This window comes from Ictalurus punctatus, chromosome 11 (genome assembly GCF_001660625.3).
Source record: "Ictalurus punctatus breed USDA103 chromosome 11, Coco_2.0, whole genome shotgun sequence".
Classification (NCBI taxonomy): domain Eukaryota; kingdom Metazoa; phylum Chordata; class Actinopteri; order Siluriformes; family Ictaluridae; genus Ictalurus; species Ictalurus punctatus.
Window position 1 is genome coordinate 7,536,199 of NC_030426.2, and position 25,000 is coordinate 7,561,198.

At 41.5% G+C, this 25,000-nt stretch overlaps 1 protein-coding gene across 7 annotated transcripts in view; it reads right to left on the minus strand.

Annotated features, from left to right (window-relative positions):
* The window catches only part of tox2 (TOX high mobility group box family member 2), a 114,152-nt gene that overhangs the window by 18,120 nt on the left and 71,032 nt on the right, over positions 1–25,000 (minus strand). For 4 of the 7 annotated variants that reach the window (XM_017480053.3, XM_017480051.3, XM_017480056.3 and 1 more), the window contains one exon: positions 16,817–17,077. In XM_017480053.3, the coding sequence (XP_017335542.1) occupies positions 16,817–17,077 (261 nt within the window). The remainder of the gene's footprint in view (positions 1–16,816; positions 17,078–25,000) is intronic. The other 3 variants (XM_017480054.3, XM_017480052.3, XM_053683554.1) reach the window with 1 other exon arrangement.

The following is a 25,000-nucleotide window of genomic DNA, read 5'->3' on the forward strand; positions in this document are numbered from 1 at the left end:
TATCGGCAGCGTGAAAGACGAGTATCTGTTTCATATAACGTTTTACAGCGCTTCAATCCTGCCTCCTCGGCTCATCTGACTCCACTGTAGGCAGCACATCCGTTCATTTACACATAAATAGGAATACTAAGTGTAGCACCGACCCCAGCCAAATTTTTTTTTTTGATGAACTAGCATTTATTAGTGGCATGCAACATTCATGTGCTGAATAATACATGAGATAGAAAGTTAAAGTGATCGATGAAGTTAGAGGCCTCGAGACAGGGCGACTCTGCGTACGCGCTGGTTAGAGGCGCTGTGATCTTCGCCGGGCCTGTAATCGCGTTAATTGGCCTCGGCAGAGTCTCCGCTAAGAGTAAGAGCAACACGCTGAGACGGAGCGGGCCGTCCCGGTGGTAGCGGTGCTTCCGGTTCGCTGTATTTACAGGACGTCAGATGCTTTCCTCGCTGCCGATGACAAAGAGCGAAAACCTGAACAAAAGCAGTGCTTTTTGCATTTCAAATCTGCTCATGAAACCCCCCCCCCAACCCCCCACCCCCCTTCCTCCTCCTCCCTCTGAGGCTGAACACAACCTGAAATCATATTTCAAAACCACCATCACTTCAAATTTCAAACAAGACGAAATAGCTTCTGTGTTGGAGAAGGAGGAGGTGGTTGGGGGTTAAGGGGGAGACGACGGAGGGGAGGGGAAGGGGAAGGGGAAGAGGGGGGGGGGTGGAGTTGAGAGAATGAGAGTGAAAATCAATTCATTTTCCATCTTCAGTCGAGTTGCTCTTTAAGAACTTCCACAAACCAAGAAGCATTGAAAAACCAATTAATCAAACACGAATGGCCTATCATAGCTACTGCAAGCCTATTTCCATAGCAACAGCCTCGGGCTAGAAGCAGCCGCCGTGCTCTTTAATCTGGGCACACTAGAGCTTTTTTTTTCTAAACAACAGAAGAAGACAAGAGAGCAGAACAGTAAAGAACAACGCTCACCTAACACAAACTCAGCGCTCCTGCTCCGACCCATGATTGTAGCCGGTTTTTCTCTCTCTCTCTTTTTTTTTTTTTTTTTGCCGTGGGGACAAAAGATATCTTCGGTTCTCCACTGTCAACAAGCAAAGTACCAATCTATCCCAATCTCTCTCTTTCTCTTGCTCTCTCGCTCTTTAAAAAAAAAATCTGAATAATTTATGGTATTTGTTTCAAAACTGGCATAGAAGCACCATGATTTAAATTCTGAATATCATTTCAATGGCATTGACTTGAATTACAGCTCCCATTGCCTGCTGGATGGACTGCGGCTCCAGTTTATAGCAGGAAGTGGAACACACACTTCATCTGTTATATTATAGGCGCGATTCTAGATACGGGATTCTCCTTATTTTATCGGGTAAATATTTGAGACAATTAAGCATGTAAATACAAGACATCGTTGCAGAAATTCGTTCTACGTTCCATCAATAAAACACGCCGAATATTAAATATTGGGACTAATCAGGGATTCAGATTATATCGATTTGCGATAAAAGGCCTGACAGCACAATTTCACTGTCCTCTGAACAAGTGCGATTATCCTTTATTTCTTCTCATATTACAAAGCCATCACTTTCATATCTCGTATTAAATAAGCAATTTCGGAGCAGGCAAATTGGTAAACAAAGCTGTGTTTCATGACAGTGTGCACAAGCCTTTTGTTTAGTATCTCATTTGCTTTCAATTCATTTTCAGCCATGAATGGGGCGAGAGAAAAGAAAAAAAAAAGAAAAAAAAAAAAAAGAAAAGGAATAAAGGCACAAACCTCTGCGACAACAACTTCTCTCTTAACTACCAATTTCGGCGAAAGATCAGTCCGTGTGATCATTACACAAACACTATTTCTTGCAGCGGCTGCTTCCCATACGTTTAGCGTAGGCACATGTCAAATATTTGTTTTCATCACTGTCTGCTGCTCTGACAGACACGGGGAAGGAGGGGGGTGGTCTGGGGTGTGGCAAATAAGAAAGTGTATGAGAGAAAATCGGGGGGATAGAATGAAAAAGTGAAGTGGCTGTCTGAGACACACACACACACACACACACACACACTCACACACACACACACACACACACACACAGGCAGTCAGAGAGAAAAAGATAATGACTGGGAGAGTGGATAGGAGAGAAAAAGAGAGACTGCTGTCTCTAACAGTTATGAGAGAGAGCAATAGAGACAGACAGTGAGAGACAGAGGTAAAAGGGAGAGAGAGAGAGAGAGAGAGAGAGAGAGAGAGAGAGACTGCTATCTCTAACAGTTATTAGAGAAAGAGATGAAGACAGAGTGAGAGACAGCAGTAAAAGGGAGAGAGAGAGACAGATAGAGAAAGACTCCTATCTCTTAAACAACAATCCTCTAACACATAAGTCTGTACATCCTGCCTTATGTAGAGAGAGAGATAGAGTGAGAGAGAGAGACAGTCTGCTATCTCTAACAGTTATGAGAGAGAGAGATAGAGTGAGAGAGAGAGACAGTCTGCTATCTCTAACAGTTATGAGAGAGAGAGATAGAGTGAGAGAGAGAGACAGTCTGCTATCTCTAACAGTTATGAGAGAGAGAGAGACAGACAGTGAGAGATAGCAGTAAAAGGGAGAGAGAGAGAGAGACTGCTATTTCTAACAGTTATGAGAGTGAGAGAGAGAGACAGTCTGCTATCTCTAACAGTTATGAGAGAGAGAGAGACAGACAGTGAGAGATAGCAGTAAAAGGGAGAGAGAGAGAGAGAGACTGCTATCTCTAACAGTTATGAGAGAGAGAGACAGAGTGAGAGAGACAGTATGCTATCTCTAACAGTTATGAGAGAGAGAGACAGAGTGAGAGAGAGACTGCTATCTCTAACAGTTATGAGAGAGAGAGACAGAGTGAGAGAGAGACTGCTATCTCTAACAGTTATGAGAGAGAGAGAGAGAGAGAGACAGTGAGAGATAGCAGTAAAAGGGAGAGAGAGAGACACAGATAGAGAGAGACTCCTATCTAACAGTTATGAGAGAGGGAGAGAGAGAGAGAGTGAGAGAGAGAGAGAGACTGCTATCTCTAACAGTCATCAGTTGAGCTATATAAAGCAGGTTGGGCACGGCTGTACAAACATTATGAAAGAGTCTTACAAAGGTTAGCGGTTGCCATAGGTACTGTATGCTAATTACTAAATGGTATCATCCACTGTGGGGGTGGTGGGGGATCTCTGTAACTTCCTTTATTTGGCCATTACTGTCTCTGAGCCCAAGACAAACAGCTTCGCTCCCCTCTGCATTCTAATATAAGAGGTCAACAGCGGGGCCATTATCCCGATATACACATACAATAAGCCCAGATCCATAAATTTATGCTTATTCAAGGTTTCAGTGCATTACCTCTGCGACGTGACAGGAGACACCTTAGCGCACACACACACACACACACACACACACACACACACACACACAAACACACACACACACGAGGCATATTGTTGCTTTTATGGACCTGATGTCGAAAACACTGGAAAGTTCTCTGATTCATTTCCTGTTTCTCTGTTGTAACGAGAACTCTTTGTGGTCATGCCATGTCCATCATAGTCAAATAGGACTAAAACAACAAGTGTGCTTATCCAATCGTGGGTAGCATTGTGTGTGTGTGTGTGTGGGGGGGATTGACAATAGAAAGAACATCACAGTGTTATTGCTCCAGTGATCCTATGACCCAGGCTTTGACTCTCTCACTTGCACTGTGACTGGCTTGTTCGTCCACTAGTCCAACATAACTGGCCAATTCCCAGCTGCAGTCCCGGGATCACGCTAGCAGGATAAAGCACACAATAGTGCAGGGGAAAAAAAAAATAAAACACCCCAGCACATAATATCTAATATCTTGATCAGCAGAGTTTTTCCTCTATAGAGAATTCAAAAAGCTTAAATTTCGAATCGCGTGCCACCTCTCAAGTATCAGTGTGGCAAAGCACAGTTTTTGCACTTATAAACAGTAACGATTGCTGATGTGTGATGTGGCGCCGTTTCATTACCATCGCAGTGCATCCAGAAGGGTGCTGCTCAAGGACAATTTCAAGCTCGTGCACTGAGATGGGTCAGCGTCAAAAAGGGAAATTTGTCTTGTCTTTCGCACCGTCTAAAACGTACGTCTAATATCCTACCGGTTTCTCTTTATAACCCTGTCAATTTCTGTCATCAATGAAGAAGGCGGGTGAAGACATCAGCAGCACACCAGGGCATATCGAAATTTATAATCAAGAGCATCTTCAATTGTGCAAAACACTGCGGAATTTTTTGCTTGTTCGTTTTGGCTTAAACGTCTTCAGTGAACAAGCAAATACTTTCCTACATTACCCACAATGCCACAGTGGCACCAGTGGGAATGAAGCTTTTCTTCGTGCAATTGCCGCAATCAACACTGCGATCATGCTTCTCATCGGCTAGTTCGCTAACTAGCCGGGTCGAGGCTCTGCCGTACCTCAGCGCGACTTTGTGTGTCATGTACTTGAACTGCATCCCTTTTTTGCTCTCTCCACTAACTCTATGTCCTGTAGGATTTCCCATTAAGAAGACATTGAACATTGCTAGAAAATACCGAGAGCTCTTGCTCTTAAGTTTTTAGGAGTTAACAACGAAACCTGGTTGTTATTACTTATGTATTCTCTGATTAAATGCCACTGTAACTGCACTAGTAACGAAATATGGAGAAAGAACTCTCCATCCATCCATCCATTTGCAATACCGCTTATCCTACACAAGGTCACAGGGGAGCCTGGAGCCTATTCCAGGAGACTTGGGAACAGGCTGAAAATCTCACACACGTTCACACACTCATGACAATTTGGAAATGTCAATTTGACCTACAACGCAGGTCTTCGGACTGTGGGAGGAAACCTGGAGGAAACCCCTGAAGCACGGGGAGAACGTGCAAACTCCGAGCACATAGGGCGGAGGCAGGAATCAAGCCCCCGACCCTTCATGTGTTGGACCAAACAAGAAATTAGCCCCTGAATCACTAAACGGATCACGAATAGTTCAATATAAACATATTTCACATGTATTCCTTTAAGGTTCTGTGCCAGTGGTTCGAATTCTAGGAAGCCAGAGAGGAAACCCTTATTTATTTATTTATTTATTTACTGCGTCCCTTGTAAGTCTCTTCAGTTGGAAGTGATGTGATGTGTGTGATGTTTGGGAGCATTGCCTCTCCTGTACTAGCCTGACTGCTGGTGTTTGACCTTCAATTAGTGTAGACTTGCTGTCGGTATAGAGTTGACTGCACATACATCCTTTCTTCCTGAAGCAACTCTTACAGATACGGACAATCGAGGCCCGTAACCTTTCACCCTCCTCCAGCTGTTTTGCCTCTCGAAATATATTTGGAAGAGAAATAAACGATTTATAACACGAACCTGTCTGCAACCGTCGGAAACTCCAGCGATCTATTTAAGTTGTTTCAAGATTAAGACCCTAATATGTTCGCTATGTGTGAGGGAAAAGGAGGATTTGTGGTGATTTAACGATTTTTCGGCACCTGGAATATTTTGTAGATTCAGTCACGACACTTTCGGATGGTTGAGTGAATGCACCGAGTCTAATAGCCGCTGGGAGATGTGGTGTATCTTGGCATCTTGGCAGCTCTATTGTCCTTCCCTTTCCCTAGCTCTCATCCATCCCCCCCTCTCTTCTTCTCTCTCTCTCTCTCTCTCTGATTGGAGACATCTTGTTGGGAGTGATGGCTCACTCGGCCCAGGTTCACAGTTGCTATTGTAAAATCACAGAGCGTTTAATTGAAACAAATGACTATAATAATAGAACATTATCCCGGCAGGCTCACGGCTATGGCAGCTTTAATTAGCCGAGCGCCAGAGACTGATCCTTCACAAACGCTGTAAACAGAGCGAGAGAGGAAGATTGAGGGAGGGAGAAAACAGAGGGAGGCTCGCCGCGCTTTGCCCTCCCCACAACTCCCCGTTCACCCTGAGGGCAGAACATGAAAACCCACCACCGCTCCTCACTTCCTCCGTCTCTGTCTCTCTGGCCGGGTGTACGCGCTCGAGGGTCATTTATAACTCTGCTAGGAGCACTAATAAGTTAGTGGATTTATAAATCACTGCTTTAATCAGTAAGCACGGTGGACCTGCTATTTACACTGTTCTATCAGGTAACGGGGCAGGGTTCTGTCGCACGCATACAGCCGAGCGCTTTCCACCGAGTGTCAGTAAATAAAACTACAGACCAAAATAAGTAACAGTAGGATCAAAACACCAAGAAAGTTGAGTATGTCGGTGTGACTAGTTCAGAGGTGTCCAGTTAGATCAGGTTTCAGATTCCACAGGCAGACTTAATCAGCTGGTTACACATGCCCTAAGCACTATACAGTTTCCTCTTATGGTTGTAGATCAACAGAACTGCGATCGGTAACTTTTAAACCGCAGCTCTCAGACTTGTTTCTCCGACACAAAACAAGAACGGCTTCCTACAGCATGTGACTTCTACTATGGTGTTCTATGCTTTTGGAAAAACAACTGAACGGACTAAACACTGAAAGAAATATGATTGGCACGAGTCTATCATTTATTTTAATACATTGTTCTTATATATCAAATCATTTATGAATTAAATATACGGATTGTTTTTGAACGGCAGACACGGTACATTTGACCATATTACACAGTATAGGTGTAACGCACCTAATAAATATTTTGTATCTCGATTTGGATTTAATCCTGACGTGGGCATGGAAGAAACGCTGCGGAACACTGGAGAAAAACGCAGAGGTAGAAACGCCAGCAAGGTGTGGGAATTCTGGCTGTGACAGTTCATTGCAAAAAAAAAAAAAAAAAAAGAAAAAAAATTCAATATCTTGAATATTGTCGAATTTATGTAGGATTTCTTTTTACAAGATTACAACAAAACAAACGTAAGATTACTAAAACCTACTTCTAGACGTGTTTACTCCTTTCAAGCTTGCAATAGTCTTAATTTTGCTCATTTTAAGCATTTATGTTTAAAATGTCATTTTAAAAAAAAAAAAAAAAGAATAGATCAAGAAAATGTAAAGCTTGAAATAAGTTTATAAAATGTCTAGAAATAGGTTTAATACGCTTAGATTCGGTTAATTGCAATCTTATAATACGAAATACTAGAAATACTTTGCTTGTGTTTATTCATTTGTAAGTGGCTTCGGATAAAAGCGTCTGCTAAATGAAGAAATGGAAAAGTTAAACGTAGATAAATCTGACTATATTCGAGATATTTTCACTTATTAAGATGGCGGTTTTTGCAGTGTTCCTCAACCTCGGCTACATCACTCGAGATCATAATTGGCCTCAACTAGACACGTGTGTTCAAAGCTCAGCTTGTGTAGCTATTATTTTTGTTTCTACCTGCCTGTGATATCTTTTGAACCAATTTCGCTGCTTCTCTTTCCCAAAATACGGACAAAGTAGAGGCCTAATTAAAACCCCCGTGACCCTGACCGGCAGTTACTAAGGATGCTGTAAATGCATCGCTCGGCGCTACACGTTCGTGAAATGCATATCCGACCACTCGCTCATGCCTGTATGGAAATAAAAACCTAGTCTCACGGAAAAAAAAAAAATACATGAATTAGTCTACCTCCCGTCTCCTATTCATATCTGTACTCGTTTCCATTTAGAAGATGCTGACTGTTCATTCGGCACGATGCATTCATATTCAGTTACATTCCTATTACATACACCGCAAACTTATAAGTAAGCTGTAGTACGTAAGCGCCCCATCCATCCATCCATCCATCCATCCATTTTCTATAGCGCTTATCCCACGCAGGGTCGCGTGGAGCCTGGAGCCTACCCCAGGGGACTCAGGGCATGGGGCGGGGGACACCCTGGACGGGGTAGCTTTCATGATTCACCTCACAGAACGTTTTTATAAGATCACATAATAAATAGACGAGGATTTACCACAGTAAACCGACCGAGGTAAACTGATAAAAAATAGACTATTATTTCATCCTTCATATTAAATACTAAACCATTATCGAAAATGGCTTTCAACCATATAGAGTTAACTCCATAAATTTTGGCACCCAACGTTAGGACGAGCAAATAATGAATGTAAAATGAATCGCACGTGCGGTTGATGATCTTTAACGGGAATGTCGTGCATTGAGGTCATAGTATGTTGTTTATTCCGACGTAAAAAAACAAAAACAAAAAAAAAAAGTAAGTAATGAATGAAGTGTTGGTGTGGCCCTTCAGAAAACCGTTCCTAAACGCCTGTTTTAGACTTTGAAAGTGTCTTAAGAAACCTGACCTTAACAGAGAAAAAAAAATGATTCTCAAAGTAAGAAAAGGCAGAGCAGGAAATGTGTTGCTTATCTGATCAGCTATTTACACGGCGGCTGTTAATGAATTACAGTACGAGGGAAGCATGAACTGGCACGTTCCTGTTTACATGTACATATTAAGTGAGAGTTAATGAGAACTGGGAGACATTTCATAGTTAACTGAAAAATATAGGAGAAGTGATATAGGAGAAATGGTCTCCAAACGCCAGGACATTTTTATGTCTCGTCGGTTCAGTTGAAAGAACACGAGGATTTCTCTTTCTTTCTCTCCCACCACTAGAGGCATTATATAGGGGTGGGAGCAGGGCTTGACATGACAGCTCTGAAATGGCTTTGGAAGAAAAGAGGCGGCACACTCCACACATGATCCAGACTGCAAGACAGAACATTTCTTCTGCATCTAATGAGAAGAGGAGCCAGCCGCCCAAAACACACCACACACACACACACATTTCTCAGCAGGGAGTCGAGGCGACAATTAGGTTCATTTGAGAATGATTAGCGAGTGTGTTAACTCTTCGCACATGCGCTGCATGTGTGTGTGACAGCAAAGCATTTCTCTAAGAGTCAATCCAAAAACCCCCTGCTAACTCCAAACACATCTGCCTTGGCACTATTCTATCTAAATAGGCTTCACATACTCCATAGAGAATCACTCGGGTGTAATAAAGTGAGCTTTTAGAAGCAGTTATAGTCAAACGTGGCAAGAATTAGCTCCATATTAACTACAGATGCACCGATGTACCGATAACCGTTTAATAAGAGTTAATAACAGTTTAAAAACATCCGATAATCGGGGCCGATTATATCCTGTCAATCAAAAGAGGGCGGGAAAACGCATCGATTTCATGCCGTGTGTAAAGAAGATGTCTCTCGTGTGGAATGATGACAAAACCGCAGTTCGTAAACTCGACGTTCGGCGTCGAGTCGAGTTGTTTTTTTTCGCCGCGCTGCTCGAGCTGAATTAAAGCTCCAGTAAACCGTTGAAAGATTTAAAGGAAGACGAGTTGACAAAAAAAGTATATATTCCACAGAAAAATATATCTGTAGAGTAGTGTATTTCATATCCAGTTAATGTTATTTAAAAAAGTTGATATTATATATGACCAGTTTGATGTTAATGATGAAGTAGAAATGCTTTTGTTTGTGGTGAGTGAATGTGAGACTAACAGGAGGATTTTTAGAATTCAGTCAATGTTAATATGAATTAATAACATTCAATAAGTTAATAATCTTACTTCAATCTTCAGAATTGAGTTCATGTGTTCATGTTAATTAGATTCATGTGTTTTGTGTTGATGAGACCAGTTACTGTGAAACAACTTGCTGAAATGGAGAGAATAAAGTTTTTATTCGCATTTTCTTCAGAATTGTGGAATTAATTATTATTCATTTAAAAGAAATAAAAGGCAGAACTATTGGTATCGGTATCGGCCGATATCAGTGGTATCGGCCGGTATCGGCTGAGAAATTTGGTATCGGTGCATCTCTCGTATTAACTATTATCGTGTTTTTGCTGATGTAATTCGGCAGCTATCAGAAAGGAAGTGGACATAGGAGTGTCGTCTTTCAAATCTGTTTAGATTCTCGTTCACTAACCTACGTGTGTAGCTGAGCGAGCATGCAACCTCATTTCTGCAAAAGTAGAGAAAACATTTAAAACTCATATCATTCCAGAAACAAGATTTACTGCTGTGTCAAGCCTTCTCATGTCATGCATAGTGCACACATTAGGAAACACTTTTACACCCCCCAGAACTGCCACTGAAGTCACTCGGAACGCATCCCGAAGTCATCGCAAGACAAAATTAGGAAAGTTTTCTAAAAACAAACAGAAAGTGAATTGTGCTCTTAAACTCCCAAGGCTTGTCCAAATGCATCATTGGAGAAGCTGTAAATTATTTTTTGTTGCAAAACCATTTGCTATTGCTGAAAAAAAAAACCCAACAACCCCCAAACCCTATTGTTTTCTTCCAGCATATAACTGACATATGAAACAAAATATATTTTTAAATTAAAGTCCCCCTCAGGGTATTCTTGTATAACTGTGCCTGCTGCATCAAAACAAATATCCTCAGTTATAAACAGCATTACTGAGGAAATGAGTGTTGAATTGGACATCGATTGTACTCTAGGCCTATGCTGCTGACTGAACACTCACTATGCAACATCCATATTGGCATTAAGTGACTGTTTAAAAAAAAAAAAAAAAAAAAAAGTTTTAATAGGAAACCTTTCTTTTTGTATCATTAGTTCCCCTGGCACACTATGAAGGAAAGCACTGTTCTGAACGCTTTGTCAAAATAATCTTGGCACCCTTTGACTTGACCGTTCTGACCACAGGTCTCATTTCAGCAGAGCAGGAAGTAGTGGAGGTGCCTGCAGCAGCATCCACACCGTCCTCTAAGAGCTATCAAAAGAAGTCGGGGGGGGGCGGGGGGGGGGGGGGGGTGTTGGAAGAGGCAGAATGGGACAAAAGAGCATCACATTTTCCTTCTTTTCTCTGTCCTTTTTCTTTGCAATCACCTTTCATTCTATCACCCCCCCCCCCCCCCCCCATATCCTCCCTCTCTCTCACCCACAACAGCAGGCAGTGAACTAAAAGTATGTCGTTTTCGAAGGAGCTGCAGTCAGCTGATGCATGCGGGAGATATAAAGCACAGTAATATGGACATGATTTCATGCTATGATAAGATTTTGGAGCTGGTGGCCAAATGAGATACATAAAACAGGGCTTTATCTAGTGCAGTAGTAATAGCCGGTAACGGAGCAGCACCAGGTCCTCCACTCTCTGCCTCTATCTGTGACTCTTTTGCTGAGATAAGGGTGCTGAGGATATGCTACCGGTATGCTGACTCACAATCAAATCAGAGCTTGGTTTCCAGGCTACCACACACACACACACACACACACACACACACACACAACTACCAAAAACTAGTAGACACTGTCAGACATAAATAACAGTGGAAAGCTCATTATCCAAAGAAATGGCAGAACTAGGGTATAACTGAATATATAAACAGTCAGCTATGTATGAATCGATCTATCTGAATAAACCTCACTCAAATCATACACAGACAAAGAAGTGAAAGCGTATCCTTGATTAGATAACTAATTAACTTTATTTTATAAAAAAAAAAAAAAAAAAAAAAAAAAAGGAAAGAAAGAAATGCACTCCTTCCTCCCCCTCGTCTCATTTGTGATATAATGAAACTGGAAAATAACTTCTATTTCTTTAAAACATTTCTTAATACACAAGCACACTCTCATATCATATTGCGGGGGGAAAAGAAATAAGGCACCCTCTCCCCAGAGATAATAAAAGAATTGAATTTTTCCTTATCGGCCCGGTCATCTATTTTTCCGCGGAATGCTATTACTTGCTGCCTGCGGTTGCTAGGCAACAGGAAATATTAATAGGGCCTTTTATTAGGCAGGCTTTCACAGTGCAGCACTAAAATGAAGAAGTGGAAAACATGAATGTGTTACATAAATCTTTAGACCTCGTCGAGCTTCTGCACAAGTCTTTGTTTGGCTCTTGATTTATAGCGCCTTCGCCTCATTTATGGGAAATAGCAGTGTGAAATAAGAAAATGGTACATTACCCTGAAGGACTATTTGAAAATAAATAATCGCAAAAGGTGAAAAGAAAGCTGTTTAAAAATCAGGGATGTTTTTTTTTGTTGTTGTTGTTGTTGTTGTTTTTTTTTTTTTGAGTTCTTTCCTCACTCTTTTCCATAGTCAAATTTCAAAATGATTGCTCTTTGTTTGGTGAATGCATCAATCATCTGTGTAATATTGCTTACAGAAAATGCCTTCTATCATGCTTTTTCAACCGCCACAAGGGGGAAAAAGATCACAGTTATTAATAGTTCCATAAAGCGTTTCTGCCGAGAATATAATTCTGGGATTGTGTGGTGATGCAAATATCTTTGGATTGGTGATGATTAATCAAGGCAATATTTCAGAAGAAATTTGGTTTGCTTGTTTTTTTTTTTGTTTTGTTTTTTTTAATTCTAGCGTAAAGAAAAAAAAAAACAAAACACGAGCGCAAGTTCTACTCCTAGCCCTGCAGACAAACCTCGGATGATAGATGAAGTAAGCTGTTTCACTAGACACTCATTTAGAAAACCTGGGTCAAATTCAACATAAATATATCTGATTAAAGCTGGTTGGAGTCCTAATGTCCACAAACTGCCTCCTAGTTTTGGTAGGCCATCATCTTGAGCCTATTTATGGCACGACGCAGACCACAGTCCAGTTAATTTAGGCTGCGATGGCTTTACCAGGCCCGTGCAGGGCTGCAGATGCATTGCTTTATCCACTGCACTGTATTTTATGGAAGTGGGTTCAAAGAATCTGCATCTTGTGGACTTGGCATCGGGAATACTGTTTGAGAGTAACTGCTCGTAAAGAACAGATGGTGGAGAGTTTGCAAATCAACGTGGAGGTGAGAAGGACTGTCGGCAATTTCCTAGCTGTCTTACAAAGCATCGGGCTCATAACCCGATCCGCTTTCGACATTGGTTCTGTCCTTGAGGATAATTATCGGTGAATCGAATGACGAATTTGCATATGTGTCACTTATTTTCCTAAATAGCCGATGCACTAGTTGAGGTAGGGTTTTAAGTTTATATTTTAGAGCTGTAGGTTTGGGCCAAAGGTACAGCAACGATACTGCTAACGATAAATAAAAGCCATTAGTCCCTTATTAGCGTAGCACCCAAACCGCAAGTCACAATAATCAGATTTTTCACACATGCAAGTCTCTGCTTGCTTGCATGTTGCCAACAGATATTTCTGAGTATGTTAGTGTGGGCACATAGCACCAGATGTATAGAGAGGAGATGTAAAATGTCTAATCTTTCAGTGATAACTAGCCTGAGCCAGGACTTGCACAACACTGGATATATATATATATATATATATATATATATATATATATATACACACACACACACACACACAGCAGGAATCTCAATATTCGAATAGTAATATAAAGGTAAATATTAAAAGGTTCACTAAGTACACGCTTCCAATCAAGCCTTATGGAATACTGAGTGAAGTGAATTTAATGAAATGAAAGTGGGCACGGAATGTCACACAGTGACCAGAAATGAAACCTGGCCTTAGTGCCTAAGCAAATGAGCTGTGAAAATGCCGCTGTGGTCCAGCTTTTCGAGATCCTCCGATTGCTAAGATCACTAAGCGTTATGCATTTAGAAGTGAAATGTGATCATGTACGTTGATGTAGCAAAATATCCAGGAAACGATTAACATAAAGCATGAGAAATGGCACTGGTCTACTAAAAGCAATAAAACTAATAGCCATAATAGGCGGTTTCCATGACAATCCTGGTATAAACCTAATAATAATAATAATAATAATAATAATAATGTTTCTTCATTAAAGCTTTGGCTATTCAGAGACTACTCACATTTTACACATATGACTATACACATATGGCTCATTGAAACTGGACATTTGAAGACTAGAAGACCAGGTGATTTTTTTTTCTTCTTCTAGTTTTGGTGAGTCTGTGCCCATGATAGTCTCAGATTAGTGCTCTTGGCTGTCAGGAGTGAAACCTCATTTGGTCTTCTGCTGTTGTAGCCCATCCACCTTAAGGTTTGATGTGTTGTGCACACTGACATGATTTACTATAGACTTCCTGTCAGCTCGAACCAAGTCTGGTCATACTCCTCTGATCTCTCTCATCAGCAAGGTGTTTTCAGATGTTTGATGTGAACATCACCTGAAGCTCATGACTTGTATCTGCATGATTTTTATCCACTGTCCTGCTGCCACACCATGAATGTGCAGGGATATACAATAATAAATAAACAGTGACATGAATTGTGTGATTAATACTTGAGGTGGTGTGAAGAAAAAAAAAAAAAAAGTGTGTACACATAGCTAACAGATTTGCACAGGCAAGTGTTTTCAGTAACCTGTAACAGTTTGCTAACTGTTGCATACCACGTTCTTGTTTACCTAGTACTCGCGCGGATCAAATCTCCTCTTCTTTCTTCAGAAAATTTGTACAGTACCTTCCTGAGGTTGATTGATAAGATCCGTGCCACTTGATCATGGATATTAGATGTCTAATGCATTTGGGGCCACTGGAAGATGCTATGACAGCTAGCGCATTAGCGAGACGAGTGGGAGCCCTGCCAACTGCATCGGCGCATCAAGAATAGATATCGTGTTCATCGGGAAATATTTGATACTCTCTCCTGAAGGAATCTTAGGCCTTTTGGCAAATGGGCAAATGGCTTTCAATTAACTGATGAGAGCCGGTGGATTGGGGTCTGAGTAAGCAGCTGAAAAATTTATGCTAGGCTAGTTGTATAGCACAACCAACTGACATACACAATATATTTGCATATAATTGCATAATTACAATGTTGCTTCACAATGGTTTGAACGTATATATGGTGGTAACGACAGTTTGGTGGTTAAACCGGTTTGCTATTTGAAGGAATGGAGGGTGGGTAAGATTAGTGCTAGCATATTCATGTTGCATTTGCTGTATGAAAAAACTGAGGTTAAAAACCTTGCCTAAAGGCACAAATGCACCAAGGTGATGAGCTCAACATCCCCAACACACAAATTTAGCTATTCTCAGCGTACCACCAGAGACTGAGCTATATTGGTTGCTGAGCTCTGTCCAGGACCTCTGAGTTTTCTTGTGTACCGAATTAAAAGTATCTTGTTTATGAAGAAAACAATTCAACTGATGGATGCTCATAATAACACACTATGGTGGATCATAATAGGACTGTTTTGCTCTTTTGTCCATCTCTGAAATGAAATTAGCGTTGGCATGAACATTTTCATGAGGAATGAGTGGAAGGAATGTTCTTGCTTAAAAGCTAATATTACTTATGACGAGTGAAAGGGAAGCTGTGTCATTTCATTGTTATTATTATTATTTTTTTTAAACAAATCTCTTAGTACCAAAGACATTCAATCCCGTTCCATTCAAACCCGTATTCCCCCCCCCCGTCTTCTTCTTCATTCACCCAGCCTTTTTTTCGCTTCCATGTTTTTTTCCTCATTCTTCCATCCCTCTCTCGCTTTCTCATCTCTTTATCTCTGTTTTCATGGACAGTCTCTCCCTCTCTCTCCTTTCCCCTTGTTCTAAACCACATCTAATGAAAACAGATCTCTCCCTCTCTCTTTACCAGCTGAGCTGGGGGAGGAAGATGAACCCTAATGGCTTTTTTCCCTCCTTTTTCTGATGATGGAAAATATGCACCGACCTACTGATGTGTCTGATGTATTTCATCACCACCGATTCGTGCGCGTCAAAGCCGAGCCAGCACAAATAAATCCTCGGCAAAACCGCACCATGTTGGACCAAATGACACACCGAAGCTACCTACTGTTTCTTACTAATTTGTCTCTGCATGAAAATACTTGCTTTGGGTTGCAGGGTTTTTTTTTTTTTTTTTTTTTGTTTCAAACTTTGAGCTGGAGCAGGGTCTGTATGCGTTTCTAGTAGAAAAACAAAACAAAACTAAGCTGCGGCGGTACCACGGCGGAATATCCACAAGCTCAACGGCTAAAAAAAAAGGGACGGGATATCGAAATAGCAAAAACATGTAATTGTATAATACACCAGATGAATAAGTGCAGTGCATAAAAGTATGGCGCGATTCTCAGAGTGTCTCTTTTTCATTTCCAGCGTGAACTGGTTGACGTTTTAGAGTCGTGAGTAATTCTCTCGCAATCAGTTCAGCTATCAGTATGGGGCAGTATATACTAGTATTTCAATAGACAAAATTCTTCTATGACTCCAGAAGTTTCTTTCAGAGTCCACTGTCAACGCAAGTCTCGGTAATCTCCCTGTTGTTCTGTTCCTTGGCTTTACAGATGTCCAAAATATTATTCCCCCTCCTGATATTTCAAGCAAGCACCAGAAACACTATAATTTCGATATAAAAATCAATGGACAGTGTATATTATCACTGAGCATCCTTATTATTTACAGCACGGCTGCTTTTACAGTACATGACGCTGCAGTTTCTACGAGGCAGTTCCATGTGTGTCTTGATTTCAGTGAATACCTGCGCGGTCAAGATGGCAAGAGTGGAGCTGACCAGGAGGAATACGCCCGACTGTACGCTAACAGAGGCAGAATTAATGCTTGATACTTGAAGCAAAAGACACACTGCGGCCATTTTGCATCGAGATCGGATAGAGATGGACCATGTTTTCAATCGGCTTTTGCGCCATTTCTGTGTTTTATATCACAGCTACGTTTGAGCTGTGTCATGTCTCACGCTTACGTGGTATATTTCACACCTTTAAGTGTGATGAAGCTATAACCTACTTTTTGTAGTTCACTACCTCGACTCGGTATCAGATATAACACAAAGCCAATGAGGTGCTATATGTCAAGTGATAAGGTCATTCATCCAGTCTTGCTACGTTCTCTTGCCATCACCTTCCACCCCCCCTTCAAGATCCCTGCGATGGAGACTCACCGAGGGCATTTGGCTTGAGAGCAGGTGACCGTCCTGTGCAAGCATGTTGGACATCATGAGAGCCGGCAACTCAGGGTATGAGTACGGGTTGATCAGGCCGTTATGGGGCAGCGAGTGACACAAATAGCTGGACTCTGGATCCATCAGATGTAGCACAGGAGGCTCGGGGTGGTTTGGTGGGGTTATGGGAGGAATCTCATAGTCCTCGTCACCGCCACCTCCTCCGTTCCCACTTCCTCCTCCCTGCCCAGAGTAGTTCTGCTGAATAGAAACAGAGAGGTGCAGAGTAAAAAAATAAATAAATAAATAAATATCATTACAAAGCCACACAAACATAAACGGATCAAGTTTACTTTTCAATCACAAATGAAATAGACACTGTTAGCAATTTTAACTTGAAATTCCCAAAAGAATCTGCCTAACAGTCAAGATGACGCTGTGGTGCTTATGGAAAGCAGGCTCTGATTAGTAATTAGTCAGTCTGAATTTGCCCCAAATTGCTCCAAGATGGTTGGAACATAGAATTATGCGTAGCCGCAATCAGCGTGTGCTACTGTATCAGTAGATTACATCGTCTGTGGATGAAAGAAATGATTTGGTATCATATCTCTCTTTTCTTGTGCATTCTTATGCACACCTCTGCATTTTCCACTGCTCAACCATGTCATTTAAATGCGGATTGGGCCGACGAAAAAATATGACTCCGCGTTCTACAAGAATGGAATACTCATACTAAGGGACAGCGGAGAGAGAGAGAGAGAGAGAGAGAGAGAGAGAACAGGGGTATTCAAGGGGGAATGAAAAGCAATTTTGTGGGAGGCGATCTGACTGGAGCCCCTTCCATAATGACTGAGTCAAATTAATCATCAGAAATAATATTCTGCTGTCAACCATTCAAGAGCTTTTTTAATAGAATTTTTATGATTCATGTCTGCCCATATACATCAAACAGTCAGTTCTGCAACATTTCAGAAATCAATTCAATATCATCTTTGTGTTGCCTGTCATCTTCTCTCACCGAACGGCCATTTATCTTGCAAACAAATACTTTTAGCAAATCTACGACCAAGGAAGAGGACAGAGACAAGGATTCGGGGACCTCTGATTTCACCTGACTAGGGTGTATTTCTTAAATAAAAGGCCTCTATTTCTAGGATGTCACAATAATTCACCTTTCCCCTCAAGGCTGAGAAGTCAAGTGGAATATTTTTGGCAAATAGCATTGCTACACCACTAACACGTAGTAACATAATAAAACTTGACATACAAGGAAGTAAAAGATGCCTGGAAGTATAGATCAGGTATTAGAGTTTTTTGTTCTACAGATCTTGCACAAATAAAAGGAGCAGCTTCTATATTTAGCCTTATTTACAATAATACTGTATTTAGGTCTAGTTCTGTAATGTAGTGTGTTTATTTTTAAAGCAATTGTTAAGGCCACTTTTCCCACTTTTGCTTATGGATACCTTTGTTTCTCTGGCCAAAGTGTAATTAGTGTGGGGGAAAAAAAAAAATTCCAATGGCTTCAATGTGATTTTCTCCTTGGGTATATTTTCCTGCCAGGGTTTGGATATTAATTTTCTAAATGGTCCCTTTGAAGACAGATGTCTTTGTAAAGCTTCGGGGCCTCCCTGTTATTGTTTGGTCTAATGGACGCGAAAACGAACATTTCCTGAGATTCAATTTCCCTCATAATTGTTGGAAGGAAACTAAATTGTCTGTTGTAAACATCGAGCGCCATTGTGTGAAGAGAGTCCCTCGCCACGTCCTCTCGAGAGTTCTAACATGTCTATGATCTCTGACTACCAGGCTCTGGATTACCAGGCAGGTCTGTTTAAACGTGCGAACGGTGGGAACTTCTAGCTTCTTCTCGTGTTGTAGCTGCTTTGGAGTCCAGAAAAATCGCACGGTCCGATGTTCGAGGGTGAACGGTTTTGATTCGAATGGTTAATCCTTGATGAGAATATGAGTGTACGTGTGGAAGTATTCGATAAGATATGCACGGTGGCTGTATTGCGTAATAAAGCTGCATATACTACATGGAGTGAGCTTTCGTCATTCATTTCGTTTCTGTACGAATTGTAATCCTCGAATATGTCAATATGTAATAAATGATTAAGGCTTTACCCAGTTTTTAATTGAGAAATTCTTGACTGGTGTAAGAGGAAAACTCAAAACGGTGCTTTCTTCGTCCATAACAAATATCACACTATAGCTGTATTTTTTAATAATACACTATCTACCTCAGAGGGTCCACAGTAAACCTATGATAAATGTCACGGTAAGAGTATAATAATAATAATAATAATAATAATAATAATAATAATAATAATATACTATAATAAAGCTTGGCAGTATTAGAGCTAAATATATTAATATTGACTAACAATATAGTTACCAGGAAGTACCACAGTTAATTCATGGAAGCATCATAAACATACTTACCATTAAGCACCATTGTACAACCCCAGTGTATCATAGCAAAAGCATAGTACACTGTAGTGAGTATATCTATTACAGAATTTTCATGAACGCACGTCAATGAAAGAATCACGGGTTGGACAGTGAAGCTGTAGAATCCCATAACCCAAAAAGGCCGAATCAGCAGAGAACACCTTATCTTAAATGCAATCTGCAATGGTTAGTGTATGCTTACTCCAACCAACAGATTCCCTCCAGACAAACTGCACTCCTGAGGCAACCAACAGCAACTGTCCAGATGTTGTACTCTTTAAATGTCTCTACATCTACATGTGAGCACCTCGAATAACACACACTCTGTGTGCATCCCTGTCTCCTTAAACTGACATTTCCTATCGTCCTATAGAGTGGTGCAGCAACGAGTCCTAACACCCAGAAACGAGTTAGCATTTTAGCACTTCCGCTTCCATCGTCCCAAAGTCGGTGGGATTTCTGAATGGGGTTTTTGGTTAAATGCCTGAAATAAGGTCTGTGGTTAACACAAGCTCAAGATATTTTCCTGTTTTATTCTAATACATGAAAGACATCAGTAGGAAAAAGACGGTTGCTAACAAGTGGCTAAATGGGACTACAGAGGTTGTTGGGGACATTAAACGTCATCACTCTGAGAAGGAAAACTCATCTACTACAGCCTCGTTGTGTTTATTCTCGCGCTCTTTTATACTACTCCAGCTTGAACTTTCCAACTTGTACATTTATCAGTTTATAATATTTTCCAACTGTAGTGTTATTTATTTGTTTATTTCTCAACAAAGCGTACTGTTGGTGATGTTGAAGTCACACGACCGTGGTGTAGTTTGTTTACAACCTAACATTAGCTTTTTACTTCTGCCTATTGTATTTAGGTTTTAAAATTCATAAACGTTGTGCTCATTTGTGAAGATTGTCTCGATGAACCAAACCGTGTAAGAATCATAAACTTTTGTTGGTCACAGAGCTTATTATCTGCAGTAATCCAAAAGCCAATGGAAAAATACGATTGGATTTTTGTCAAGGGTACACGGTGGCTTAGTGGTGAACATGTTTGCCTCACACCTTGGGGCAGTGGTGTCTTAGAGGTGAAGGATCTGGGTTACTGATCGGAAGGTTGGGAGTTCAAGCACTAGCACTGCCAAGCTGCCACTGTTGGGCCCTTGAGCAAGGCCCTTAACCCTCTCTGCTCCAGGGGTGCCGTATCACGGCTGACCCGGCGCTCTGACCCCAACTTTCTGACATGCTGGGGTATGCGAAGAAAACAATTTCACTGTGCTGTAATGTATACGTGCTCAATAAAGATTATTATCATCATCCTTCATTATATAGCAAACGTGCTAACCACTGAGCCACCGTTCGCCCTGACAAAAATCCGATAGCATTTTTCCATTGGCTCTTGGATTATTGCAGAAAATATATACATCATTGGGTGTTCGATTCCCGCCGATGCCCTGTGCGTGCGGAGTTTGCATGTCTTCCCCGTGCTGCGGGGGTTTCCTCCGGGTTCTCCGGTTTCCTCCCCCAGTTCAAAGACATGAACGGTAGGCCGATTGTCCAAAGTGTCTATAGTGTATGGATGGGTGTGTGAATGTGTATGTGAGTGATGGATTGGCACCATGTCCAGGGTGTACCCTGCCTTGTCCCCCATGCTCCAGGTTCCCCACGACCCAGTAGGATAAGCAGTATAGAAAATGGATGGCTGGATAGCTGGATTTTTGTCGAGGGACTCAGGGGGATGCTAACTTCTATTCCAGAGCATACTGTACTGATTCCTCACTGATTGGGGGTTGAAACGTAATTCGACTTGTTACAAAATCGAAAGTAAGTGCTTCAGTAATGCTCTATACTGTCATGGACAACAAGGCTCATCACTACAAGGTTGTATTCATCAAGTGGCTGAAAGGAAAATAGTTTCAGAGAGGCGGCCAATAAGATTTATTTCAGGCACAGTTGCACGGGACGGTAATAGACAGAAACAGAGGAAGAGAGAGAGAGACACACACAGAGGCAGACAGACAGATGAGAGAATTCGTAAGTAGCATTAAACCCGAGCTCAGATGAACGTCCTTGATGATGAAATGTAAATCTCAAGGATGTACCCAGCTGAACCATTTGGAGAAATGCATAATTCATGTGTCCAAGTTCAGAACGTGATTGTGCGCGTCTACACAGATGTAATGCGTGTGCGAGTCTAAACAAGAACAGCGTTTTTGTTTTTAAATCGCCCCCGATTGCAATTTTTTGCATCAGAAGACGTGTCGACTCCGCTGAACTCCTCATTCTCTGTTTGCTAACCGTTCCGTTGTGTCCCTCGGTTCGATTTTCAAGGATATTAGAACTCAATTTGGATGCAAGATGGCGCCCGCGTCGAGTTTAAGGGTTTCAATTTAGAGCCTTCATTAACCGGAGCAGAGGAGCCACTCTAAAATGAGCGCTATCAAATTTCTGAGACTATCTATAATGCGTGCGTGCTACGCTCAACGCATTCGGTGTTGCTTTATTAGCTGTGGAAGGAGCGTACTCATACACACAAAAAATAACCAATAAAAAAAAAAAAAAAAACACCTTTTATATGAAACAGTTGAAGAGACAGTTAGTGAGAAGATGGAGAGCAATGGGAGGGATTGGGAAAGGAAAAAAATAAAAAAATAAAAAGTAAATATGAGCAGGGGGAGAAAAAAATCTGTCTAGTTTGGGAAGGTTTCCAAGCATCTCTGGCATTAATCTAATCCATTGTATGCTGGCAGACTGATTAGATGTCCAACCATATGACCATGTGAGCTTCAGTCTTAACACAACAGATGCCATTTGGCCATAAAGTTATTTTCGTCTTGTTTATTATACCAAGAACTTCATTAATCCAAACAGATTTCATGTGTAACTTGTGCTGCAAGTTGGAATCTCAAACCTGGAACTCTTTAGTACTTTCTGCAGATCTGGACGAGAAATTATTAAAAAGATTATGACCTTGCGGAAGATTTTCTTTTTCTTTCTTTTTTAAATGAATAAATATGATATTAACATTTTTATCTAAAAAAAAAATAAAATGGATAAAAATAAAAAATTCAATCCCACATATGTGTTACAATAACCCCTTTGAGTTAGAAATAGCGTTATGGGCCTCGGGGGATGCTTTCGGTCGTACACTACGCTCATTAAACACTGGACCGCACGGTACGTCGGTGTGGTCCAGGTCTAATATTAGTGAAGAATTCAGCGGAGTGTTTCAGGGAGCTGCGGTTCGGTGTTTATTAGCTGTGTCAATAAGTCCAAGTGTGAGACAGAGAGCGAGAGAGCATGGTGACAGATTCCTCCTTTCTCTAACATGCACTTATCTGCTTATATTAGTGCAGTGACACAAATGATTTATGTCTATGCACCCTAACCTTGCACACAAACACGAGAGACAAAGCAAGACACTTATCTCAGATTCCCTGTGTGTGTGTGTGTGTGTGTGTGTGTGTGCGCCTTTATCCAGACGTTTGGGAGAGTCATCTGTTTTTATTTGGCTGGCAGTAGGCACCCATCATAAATTACCCCTAAGACCAGACATATACTTTAGTGTAGCTGCATGTGTGTGTGTGTGTGTGTGTGTGTGTGTATATGAGAGCAAAGGAGGTTGTGTATGTCAGATCAACCCACGCAAATATTTACCTATTCTGCAGTGACCACTCCACGGGTGAAATGGGTTCAGATCTTCGGCAGCAACAAACAATTAATTAATCACACTTGGAAGTTAAAGCCCATCGCACCACTTACTGTACACACCGATTCTTATCAAACCACAAATATAGCTGTGAATACGGAGCCTACACACCATCTGCTCACGCCCATATTCCTCTTACAGCACATGGCTTAGGCTAAAATATCTAACCCTCCAATGTGCTTGTGCATGTGTTGCTGTGGGATACTGTATCTGTGTGTGTGTGTGTGTGTGTGTGTGTGTGTGTGTGTGTGTTCACATATGTAGGCTTTCTAGTATCTATTCGACACTCTGAAATAATATCAGGCTTTTCAGACATCACAAAGCAAGTCCACTGACACCAGACTCATGTTACTGTAATACAAAACCAGAACAGAACTCTCTCTCTCTCTCTCTCTCTCTCTCCTTCCCTCTGTAACTCTCCTGCTCAAGTGATTCAAAACATAAAGCACTAGATTAGCAACCTTTGGTGAGTTAATGTGAAAAGAAAGAAGAGTTTTAATCTCCTCTCTTTCATATGTCAGGAACAGGGTTTTTTTGTGCGGTTTTTTTTTTCTCTATTTGGCGGGTCCGTGTTTATATTTCTATCTCGTCACAAACCTGGAGCAACTACTGTTGCTCTCATCATGAAACAAGCCTGCTCCCTTTCTGTCATACTTCCTTATGAGAGTGTGATGTCACCAAGGTCGAAGCGATTTGATTGGCTTGCTGGCACAGGCTGCTTCTGACTCCAGTAAGAAAAGAACCCAGTTTAGTGGTTCCAGTTATTATTATTATTATTATTCATACACACACACACATCCTCGTTGATCATTAGTTGATCGCTTAATATTACAGCCCACTAAGAGAACGATCTCACGTTGCATACTGGTCTAAACCTCACACGCGTAAACAATCACGTGCCGTCAAAATATAACCGTAAGATCAATCGATGCGTCTGTGTGGTAAATGGTAAGACCTGTGATTCCTTCTTTACCCTGCGACTATATTCATATATACACACATACACACACACGCAGTCCTCTGGCGCTGTGCTGTATTTACACACTTCAAGCTTCACGCTGATTCACGGCTGATTCAGTGTGGGCCCGGGTTTCAATTAGCAAGATCTAATAGCACCAAACACGCTCTGACTACTACTGCTCATTCGTTTAGCTCCAGAAAGCGCTTTATCCTGGTAAGGATGTCCGCTGTGGATACGGAGCCTATCCCGGGTGCGAGGTGGGAATACCCCCTGATCTCTCTCACACACACACACACATTCCCACACTCATTCACACCTATGGACAGTAGCATAGTCAATCCTCCTATCAGCAGGTTTTTGGAAACTCATGCAGGGAGACCATGCAGGACGCATCAGTAACGTGGGACCTTGGAGCTACACTACCTGGAGGAAACCCGTGAAGCACGGGGAGAACATGCAAGCTCTGCGCACGCAGGGCGGAGGTGGGACTCGAACCCCATAATCGATTCAATTAGAGCAGGGGTGTCCGATCTTATCCGGAAAGGGCCGGTGTGGGTGCAGGTTTTCATTCCGACCAATCAGGAGCCACACCTGATTCCACCTGTTTAATCAGCTGATCTTGGCTTTCAATAGACTCAGGTGTGGCTTCTGATTGGTTGGAATGAAAGCCTGCACCCACACCGGCCCTTACATCTCCAAATACATATGCTTTTCAGGAAACATGCTATTCCTCTCTGTGGTAATCACACCTAGTCTACAGATGCAGTAGATAGAGATTAGTTTGAAAAAAAATAAAATAATAATAATAATTAAAAAAAACATCCGAGAGTTTCTTTAACGGAACACACTGGCAACGAATAAACTGTGACCTCACTAGTAGGTTCCGCCTGCCGATCAATCTGAAAGACAGAGTCTTGTAACACTAAGATCCCAGTACTATAAATAAAACGACAGGCGCGTGGACGAGGAATAAGTGTGTCCGGACAAAAATGTCCACTCTTGCCCAGCATCTGTCCTTTCGTTTCTTCGCGTATATATTGGACAGGAATCGCTTGCTGGCTGA